Source organism: Brienomyrus brachyistius, chromosome 20 (genome assembly GCF_023856365.1).
Source record: "Brienomyrus brachyistius isolate T26 chromosome 20, BBRACH_0.4, whole genome shotgun sequence".
Taxonomy (NCBI): Eukaryota; Metazoa; Chordata; class Actinopteri; order Osteoglossiformes; family Mormyridae; genus Brienomyrus; species Brienomyrus brachyistius.
This window is the reverse complement of record NC_064552.1, coordinates 16,709,801-16,719,848: the sequence shown is the minus strand read 5'-3', so window position 1 is coordinate 16,719,848 and position 10,048 is coordinate 16,709,801. Positions and strand designations below refer to the sequence as shown.

Here is a 10,048-nt window from a genome sequence, read left to right as displayed (position 1 = left end):
AACATGTTGGGTGTAAGTTTAAAAACAGCCAGAAGACGAATGTCTGAATATGATTTGTCCATCCATAGCATCTACAGTCCGATATGTCAAGATGATCTGCAAAAAATGATATCCGACTTCATAACTGAATTTCTAGAATCTGGATACAAAAAAGTGACTGGGTTTCTTTGCAGTGTGGGTTTGAGGTACGTTAAGGGGTTTGTGAGTCTAGACTCCCCATTGTCACTATGGCATATAGATGGCAATCACAGGTTAATTCAGTAAGTATTGTCTGTAAAGATCTAAATGCTGATTTTGTTAGTACTACTATGGTAATCTTGTGGACACAACTTTGCCTAAATGTCTTAATTGTGTACTGCATAGCTGGAGAATAGTGGTTCACGGAGCAATTGACAGATACAGCAGAAAGATAATGTTAAGTTCCACTCTAGTTCCACTCCAAAAGGACACTCCGGGACAACTCTTGATTCACCTTTCGTTGAGTTTTATTTACCAACTTAGACTTGTTGGTTTCAAGTTAATCAACCAATGTTTGAACCGTCAGGTTGATAACCTACAAAGCACAGACACAGAGGTTTCACCATGTCATTCTGTAAGATGTTAAAACAATACATGAGCTTTTTAGATTATATTAATTAAATTAAGGTAAACAAATGAACCATTCTAAGTATTTCAAATGAATTAATAAAATTAATCTAGTGAATTAAGTTAAATCAAATAATAAATTTCATTAAATGCTCGCTTCAAACAACAGAACAGTTAAACATCAAATGTAATAAAGACAATCAAACGTCAAACAGACAATCAAATCAAAATGAAAGCTTTTGCATTTTAGTTCTTTTTAACTAATATAACCTAATAACATTTACCAACCATTGGTGTCTTTGGAGTAAACTCTTGAGTAGAGCTTGCTGTGCTGTTCCTTGGCTTGTTTGAAGACTGAGCTACCATTCCTGTTCAGGTGTTTTCATTTGTGATCAGCAGCCATTTTGTTGGTGCATTATGGGAAATGTAGTTTGACGGTGGTGGCAACCTTAGACCTTCAACTGTTCAGTTATAACCCAACACCTCCCACTTGAGCTCATGGTTTCTCAAACCCAATGAGGTCACACCAGTCCGTCACTCTTGTTCTTCAATGGGAATCAGAATGACAAGGCGCCTTACATCTCTATGAAGGGTTGTGGCCGGGATTTTATGTTTAACCCTGTTGGATCCTGCGGCCGGCTCCTTTCCAGCTGCCTTTCTGATGGGAACAGGATAGCTGGGAAAGGTCCTCACAAGCACATCTCTTACAATGCCTTTGTTGTCAGTGTTGACGCTGACAACTCTGGCCAGTCTGTACTGTCCTCTCAGAGCATTTTGGTCAGCCAACCAGACCACATCTCCAACAGCAACATTTCGCTCTTTAGTGTGCCATTTGTTCCGTACAAACAGGTTTGGTCCAGCCAATTGGCTCCACTTCTTCCAGAACTTGCTGACTTCTGTTTGGATACTTTTAAGCCTTTTATATGGATAGCCATCGAACTGGAAGTCTCCAGGGTCTCCCTTTGGGTTTGCACGCCCTAAAAGCAGAGAATTTGGGGTAATGTACTCTACACAGTCTTCCCTACTTTGAGTCCTGGCGTCAATAGGTCTTTCGTTAGCAAGGTTGGCTGCCATGAAGAGAAAGGTTTGGAATTCACCCCAGGTGAAAACACCATCTCCACCAAGGTTGCTTAGAGCCCGCTTCACTATTCTGACAGCCGCCTCTGCTGCACCATTTCTATGCGGAGAATCTGAGGGGTGGATCTTCCAAGACCATTCCGTTCCATGCTTGGCAGATAGGTCTTCAACTTGAGACCTGTCCAGTTGGTCAAAGAATTTGTATAGCTTCTCCAGAGCAGGTTTGGCTCCAACAAAGTTAGTACCGGGGTCTGACCAAAGTTTCCTGGGGTGCCCTCTCAGTGACGTGAATCTTTGGTAGGCCAGCAGGAAACCTTCAGATGACTGGTCACTTACCACGTCAGTGTGTATGGCACGGGAGGCCATGCAACAGAAGACAATTCCCCATACCTTGAGTCTGGTTGTTTTCTTAACTTCATCTTTCACTTCATATGGACCGAACAGATCCAAGGTGGTGAATTCGAAAGGAGCAGCTGGGCCTGTTCGCTCTGGAGGCAAATGCGCCATTATTTGTTGACACTGCTTCGCCCTGTTCTTCCTGCAGCTCACACAACTGTCAACCATCTTCTTGGCAATTCTCCGGCCTTTTATTACCCAGGCTGTCTTCCTCATCCGGAGAAGGGTTGCTGCTACACCCTCATGGTTAACTTCATGGGATTCTCGTGCCAGCAGAGTAGACACCCATGCTTCAAATGGCAGAACTGGCACGGCAGTCTTCTCCTCATTGAACATCTGGATTCTACCACCACAAAGTAGGAGCCCAGTGTTCACATCTTTGTATACTGCTAATCTGCTGAGAGTTGTTTCTGGAAAAGTTACACCGACTTGAGCTGCTAGTAAGAGGTCGTCACATGCATCCTCAAGCTCTTTGCTGGTCAATCCAGCCAGCTTGGGTGTTGTTGCGTCCCACTTTGGCCGTTTTGGGTTTGAAATCCTCTTCAGCCACTGCTCGGCAGCTCGACGGATCCAGGCAATTACTCTCTTCAGTTTGGTCAGACTACTGAACCGTGTTATGTTCACGAGATGTCTAACCCAGCCAGTGGGCCTCATTCTTGGCAGAGTGGATTTTCCCTCTTGACAAGGACTTTCCTGAGTGGTTAGTGGATCTTCATTCTGTTGACTCATTTTGGCTTGAGCTCTGGTCAGTACAGCTGAAAATGCCTTGGTTTGAAGCTTGTTTACACTCTCCCTGGCCTGGGCTGCAACTTCTCCAGCTGAATGAATAGGCCACTCCTCCACTGGCCACATCAGGAACTCTGGTCCATTTTGCCATGTGGAACTCCTTCAAATCGTCAGGAGTGCCTCCTCTTGTTATAATGTCAGCTATATTTAGATCTCCACGAATCCACCACCAGTCTTGCACTGGCCCAGCCTTCTGGATTTCACCTACTCTGTTTGCGAAGAAGGTTTGGTATCCATAATTGTCTCGCTGAATGGCTCCTAGGATTGTTTGACTGTCCAGTAGATGGAACCATCTCTCAATCTTCAATCGTGCATGCTTCTCCACGTACTTCCTGATCCTAGCTGCAAAGACTGCGCCACATATTTCTGCCTTCACAGCATCTCCCTTTTGATCCAGGGGTGTGAGTTTGGCTTTGGCTTCCACTAACCGGACTTCAATGCCTTGAGTTGTTTCCCATCTTAAGTACATGACAGCTCCGTATGTTTTGTCACTTCCATCAGAGAATGTGATGCCCCAAGGTTTACCTTTCCAGTCAGATGGTGTGAGGCTCCTGTGGAATTTCACTCGACCAAGCTGCACATATTCTTCGAAAAGCTGTATAGCTTCTTCTCTGAGGCCTTCTGAGAGAGGTTGATCCCAGGTTTCTTGGGTCAGTTTGCCACCCCCTCCTTTTTGAAATGCTTTACGAACAAGAATCGCTCCTTTCTGCTTGACCGGTGCAACTAGGCCAATTGGGTCATACAGTGCAGCAACTTGGCTTAAGAGAGCTCTTCTAGTCAGTGGGTTAGGTGTTTCAGTTCTCACCTCCTCTTCGAGAAGATCTTTGCCAACTCGCATTTTCTTCTTCCTTTTAGAAAAGTTCACAGCGGTCAGCATGTAGAGCTTGTCCTCATCCACTTGGTAGCCAATGCCCAAGGCTTTGTTGTCCCCTTCCCTCATTTGGTTTGGAAGAATTAAGGTTTTCCTTTGCTCCTGGCTTAGGACATCAGCTTCAGCTCCTTTCCTCCCACTTTGCCCTGACCGGACCCATGGTTTAAGGAAGAAGCCTCCAGCTTTTAGAATCTCTTCAACATTTGCTGTGATGTTGTCAAGTCTGTGCAGGTCATTGTGGGAGGTTAAGAGGTCATCCACATAACTGTCTTCTTCGATAACTCTTCGTTCATCCACCAAGTGAGTGAATTTGGGCAGGTTCGCAGTCTCCCTCATAGCCAACTGTGCAATGCAACCAGCGGGTTTGTCACCGATGTTAACTCTGGTGATTGCGTATTCACAGATCTCCTTTTCTGGGCTGTCTCTCCACAGGAATCTGTGTAGATGCATCTCACGCTCCTCCAACCAGACAGAGTTATACATCTTCTTTACGTCTCCTAGAGCTGCATGCACGCCTTCTCTAAATCTTAGTAGGATGGCTCTGATGGGGTTAAGGACATCTGGTCCCTTTAGAAGAAGATCATTCATGCTTACCCCTTTGTATTTCTGGCTACTGTTCCAGACAATGCGAACTGGTGTTGTCACTGAATGAGGGTTAGGCGCCACCAAGTGGCTGACATACCACACTGGTCCCGTCCACTTCTCCATGACTTCACTGGTGAGTTTCATGGCTACACCTCTTTCGACCATTTCATGGATTTGGGTTGCATAAGCGACTTTCCATTCTGGTTCCTTGCTTAGTTGCTTTTCCATCCTTAAGAAGCAAGCCTGGACTGCCCTTTTGTTTTCAGGGAGAGATGTAGGACATTCAGTCCAAGGATACTTTGCATCCCAGTGTGGTGTAGGTGTGTGAGCATCCTTTTCCTTGTAGGTGAGGCCTCCTTTAATGATCTCAAGCTCCCTCTCCTCTACTAAGGTCATGTCTCTTCCTCCTGGTGAGCAGTTTCCACATCGACATCCTCCACACCTTGGTTCGCATGCGGCTCCGATGCTGTCCCAGTGCCACCACTCAAGGAACCCACGGTTACTGGCAGATGTAAATTTGGACAGCGCATCTTCCTGCAGTTGCCAGCCTGGTTTGGTTGTTGGAACTGTGATCTCCTGATATCTGACAGCAGCGGTTCGCATGGAGCGAGCGAAATGGGTTCTTGACTCATATGCTGCCACCTCCACTTCTTCAAATAAGTCAGGATGGGCTCCGCCCACTGTTTTCCCCAATGGGCTTTCCCACAAAACAAGGTCTCCGATGACTTTGACTCTTTGAGGTGCAAGTCTTCCCTCACGGTGGCTTATGAGAAGCTCGACTTCGGCTGGTCTCTTCAGGTCTTCGAGCTGGACATCTGGGAAGAATCTTTTTAACTTCTCAGGCTGAATTGTTTGATATACCTTAGCAATTTCATCCAGGCCATAGCAGACTAGTTGATGTGCTCTTTCAGTCCCTTTTGGAGTCTTGACTCTGACCTTTAGGAGGTACCTTCTTGTATTGACTCGCATAGTCATTCCACCAACCCCATGTATGACCAGGGTTATCTCTTCACTCCTCAGGCCCAATCTTTCAGCAGCTTTGTGGGTTATGTAATTGGTGTCAGATGCTAGGTCAATGAGGGTACCAATCTTTTGACCTGCGTTCGCCGTCACCTGCATCAGCATCATGATCACTGGAAGTTCAATCAGCCCATTCTTCTTCAGTAGCTCAGACTGGCCTGCTGTTTTGAGTGTCACTGAGGACCTGTTAGTGAATGCCTTTCGACATTGCTCTGCTAGTTCTGGGGAAAGTTGTGACAAGAACTTCTCCTGTTCCTCTGTGAACTTCCCTTTACTTCTTTCATCTCTTCCACCTTTACCCCCTTCTCCTCTTCTGGATTCAGTTTTTGGGCACAGGAAATAATGGTGGTCTGGACCAGTTCCTCCCGTTTTGCAGTCTGTATTCCTGCATAAAAAATTTTCCCTGCAGTATCCGTCATCATCATGGTACCCTAAGCATTTGCTGCATGCTCCCAGTTTCTTTAGAACAGACTTCTTTTCGGACAGTTTCAAAGCTTTAAATTTCTTGCAGAAGAAGACCTTTTTGCTGTGTCCACGATCACCACAGACACCACAGCCCTCATCAACTTCTTTCTTTGTAGCTCTGGTTGATGCAGTCTTTCTTTCATGCCTTTTCTCTGGCTTGTCTATCTTGTCCACAATTTTAAGTTGTTCAAGTCTCTCCAGTATCTCTTCTTGATTCTTCAGGAATTTCAAGAGCATGTCAAAGTGAGTATCTGCAGTGACATTATTTTCAGGGTTGACCAGGAACATTAGCCAGTCTCTTTTTATGAAGTCGGGTAACTTGCTTTCAATGGACTTGATGACTAATGGATTTTTCATGGCTCCCACGTTCCCCAGCTCTGTCAGATCTGCCAGTGCCTTCTCCACAGATTGAATCAGGTCAATGACTTTCCTCGGCTGGTTCCCCTTCACTGGAGGCATATTCTCTAGTTCTTCGAGGATTTCAACTGTAATGGTGGACTTGTTGCCGTATCTATTGTCCAGGACCCTGAACATGTCAGCTGCTGTTGTATAGGTTGAAAGTCTTAATTCTTTTGCAATGGTCTCGCTCACACTCTCCAGAAGCTGAATCTTCAGAACTTCAGGTGAGCCAGTGGGCTCCCCCTGCCTTTGCAGGCTCTCCCAGTCCTTTCTCCACCTGTGGAACTCTCTCTTACTTCCCTGGAAGACAGGCAGAGTAGTTGGTTTTATCTTCACAACAGGTGGTGGTGGTTGGACAGGTTTCCCACTTGTGCCTTGATCAGCCAGCCTCCTTGATATGGCAAACTCTGCTTTTCTCAATTGTAGCCTGTTGTGGGTTGCTCTCAGTTCTTTAAGTCTCCCAGCCAGTTCATCTTTTGATGATTCGGGGATCCATCTCTCCCACTCAGACATTGCTGAGATGGCTGCGTTTATCTTTTCTTCCAATAAGGTGAGGTGACCTTCATAGCCTTCTAGATTGTCACTTCTGACTTGAACTCTGTCAGCTTCATCAATTGCTTCTTCTGCTTCAAGAATCGATGTTCTAAGTTCGTTCTTTCCATATCTTCCCCACATGTTAGTTTGTACAATGTCCCTTACTTCCTCCATTTTAATTTCTGCATCTTTTATGGTTGTCTTTATGTCAGTTTCTTGCTGCTTATCAAGTTCTGCTTCATTATCCGCCGCCTTGACGTCAGCATCCAGTCCGATCCTGTAGTCCTCATTAGAATCAAGCACTGACCTGAACCGGTCTGAAAGTTTTCCAAATTCCTCCTTTAATTCAGCTCTCAGCATGGTGTTTGCTCCCCTTGAAATGAAGTTGGCCAGTTTGGTGAAGCTGCTCTTTGCAATGGTCCTCTCCTGCTTCAGTAGTTTGACAGTCTTCCCCAAGACCTCTTCAGCCATCTTTATTTCCTTTTTCCGTCCACAGCTTATCTGGTATGAAGCCCTTTATCTTCCACTCCAGGCTGCTCCGTTGGTTATCAACTGTTAAGTTCCACTCTAGTTCCACTCCAAAAGGACACTCCGGGACAACTCTTGATTCACCTTTCGTTGAGTTTTATTTACCAACTTAGACTTGTTGGTTTCAAGTTAATCAACCAATGTTTGAACCGTCAGGTTGATAACCTACAAAGCACAGACACAGAGGTTTCACCATGTCATTCTGTAAGATGTTAAAACAATACATGAGCTTTTTAGATTATATTAATTAAATTAAGGTAAACAAATGAACCATTCTAAGTATTTCAAATGAATTAATAAAATTAATCTAGTGAATTAAGTTAAATCAAATAATAAATTTCATTAAATGCTCGCTTCAAACAACAGAACAGTTAAACATCAAATGTAATAAAGACAATCAAACGTCAAACAGACAATCAAATCAAAATGAAAGCTTTTGCATTTTAGTTCTTTTTAACTAATATAACCTAATAACATTTACCAACCATTGGTGTCTTTGGAGTAAACTCTTGAATAGAGCTTGCTGTGCTGTTCCTTGGCTTGTTTGAAGACTGAGCTACCATTCCTGTTCAGGTGTTTTCATTTGTGATCAGCAGCCATTTTGTTGGTGCATTATGGGAAATGTAGTTTGACGGTGGTGGCAACCTTAGACCTTCAACTGTTCAGTTATAACCCAACAGATAATGTACCTAAAACCCAGCTCCAATTACAAAGCTGCTACAGTGTTAAACTGCTTTATTGAAGCAGTGAATCGATATGGTTTGCCATCTCGTGTTCGCAGTGACAAAGGACTTGAGAACATTAAATAAGAATTAAATAATAAGAATAAAAAGATATGCAGAGGCTTCTGATGTCTGCCTCCTTAGCGGCCAAGTTGTTATTAGCCTCTCGTTGGAAGTCTCCTGATCGTGCCATTCCTTCTGTCTGGAAGTCCACCTTTCTTGATCTGCTTCTGCTGGAACTCTCTGCAGCCCGGATTAACAACTCGTCTGGTTCTACAATCCAGAGCTGGGTCCATGACGTGCAGCTGGTCAAAGATTGGTTGCAGGTCATGTCCTGAGGCCATATTCCTTGTTTTTTGTTTTGATTTTACTTTCCTAATTCTAACATTTTTCAGTGGTATAAGTGTGTTATTTCTTTTATCCTCAATTTTTAGCTGTGCTCTCCGTGGCTGGGTGTGCCGGTGACCTTTATTGGTTTTTTGTTTCTTTATATTTGAACTGCTGTCTCAGGGTGTATTGGGGGTGGGGTGGGGGTGGAGTATGTTCTGTTTTGTTCCATTTTGTTCTTTGTTATAAAAATCTCTAATAAAAATTTGGTCACAAAAAAAAAAAAGAATAAAAAGATATATAATATATATATATATTCATTTACTGTATATATGCACACTGTATATGTGTCTGTATAGTAAACGGTGTTTTGAAGTTTTAAGGAATGCTGGCATTTGAAACTGACTCTCACCCCTCTTTTTGCTTTATTAAAAAATTTGATTAGTTTTGCTTGGATTTAGTTGTAAATGTTATATATGTGGCATATTGGAAAGGACCAATTATGGAGAATGATTGTGTTATACATTTATTGTCTCAGTATTCTTTAAATTCTGTATTTGTTTGTAATACTATTTTTCTGGGGTATCTGCATGCTCAGCTCCTACACAAGCATTTCAACACTTCAAAAAAACAGCTCATATATCCCTGGGGAGCACCAGTCTTATTTTAAACAAATAAAACATCTCTCTGACAAAGCAATCGCAACATTCAAACCATTAATTGTCAACACACAGTATGTCACGCTCACACACACAGACACACAGGGAAATTAAGCGTGTAACAATTAAAAAAACTTCTTAAATTTCTCTCAGGACTAAAACCCTTATTTTACACAAAATGTCAACAGCCAAAATTAAAACCTTAAAACTCTGTTACAGTACAACTACAACATTTAGACATTCCTGCAATTTAACATTTAAACCATCTTACAAACAGGAAAATAGTTTTCAAAGCCAACAATTAGATATTCAACTTCTAAGAGAGCAATTTCAACTTTAATGCTTGCACTTTGGGGAAATCTTGATCGCATCTAATTCCAGAAATAGTTTCTGAAATACCTCAAATGTGTAACGCAGTTCTGGGGGGATATGCAAGGTTGAGGCCATAAAAGAGCCCTATAAGCAGCATGCAGGCTTTTGCAGTACTGCCACATCCAGACATCATCTCCTTGCCTTCAAGAAGGATATACCCATCCACTGGCTCCTCTCCATCAGCACCATGGACGACCAGGATCTTGAGGACGTGTTGAGTGGCATCACTGCGACTGTCCTCCTGATCATTTAACAAAGATCAGCTTACATTAAATTGAGTCAGCATTAATAAAACATTTGTTGCAAGATGTCTGCACTCCACAGCATCCTCTGAGTGAGAGTTGATTTAACATTTCCCTCAGCCTCTGCTGTGAGCAGTCAAAGGCTCCATACTTTACAGTGGCAGAAAACCCTATGACCTTGTAACCCCCGAGCAGGTTTATTTTTGTCATTATGCTTGTCAATCATTGACAAATCTCTCTAGTTTGTTCTTCCAGATGATATATTTTGTTGGCTTTTCCATTGTCTTATTTGGTTGAGCAGAATACTTCCATCCCCTCATCTTCTTTCCTTTCTTATTTAAGAAGCGACTTGCTTTATTTATAATACATTAAGTTTTAAAATTGTATCATAAGACAATTAAATTATGATTTACCAGGCAATCTTCAAGAAGCTCCTCCCCAAGGTACATGATGATGCTACAGATAACAGCTTCACGTCTG

At 43.1% G+C, this 10,048-nt stretch overlaps 1 protein-coding gene across 2 annotated transcripts; it reads right to left on the bottom strand.

The window, feature by feature from the left end:
- Nucleotides 1-467: 467 nt before the first annotated feature.
- LOC125715401 (uncharacterized) lies at nt 468-7,921 on the bottom strand. Of its 2 annotated transcripts, none has more exons than XR_007384052.1 (2): nt 874-7,921; nt 468-553 (listed from the first exon to the last, which is right to left on the bottom strand). XR_007384052.1 is itself a non-coding variant. In XM_048986831.1 (2 exons), exon 2 carries the CDS (start codon nt 7,187-7,189, stop codon nt 2,771-2,773), a length of 4,419 nt encoding a protein of 1,472 aa, XP_048842788.1. In that variant the 5' UTR covers nt 7,190-7,411; nt 7,732-7,921; the 3' UTR covers nt 468-2,770. The 2 variants fall into 2 exon arrangements, 1 of the variants encoding a protein (XP_048842788.1); XM_048986831.1 differs by having other exon boundaries at nt 468-7,411; nt 7,732-7,921.
- Between the last annotated feature and the right edge of the window lie 2,127 nt (nt 7,922-10,048).

Bases quoted from the DNA above. Each gene is read 5' to 3' on its own strand.
- LOC125715401 (XM_048986831.1), bottom strand. From the start codon at position 7,189: ATGGCTGAAGAGGTCTTGGGGAAGACTGTCAAACTACTGAAGCAGGAG.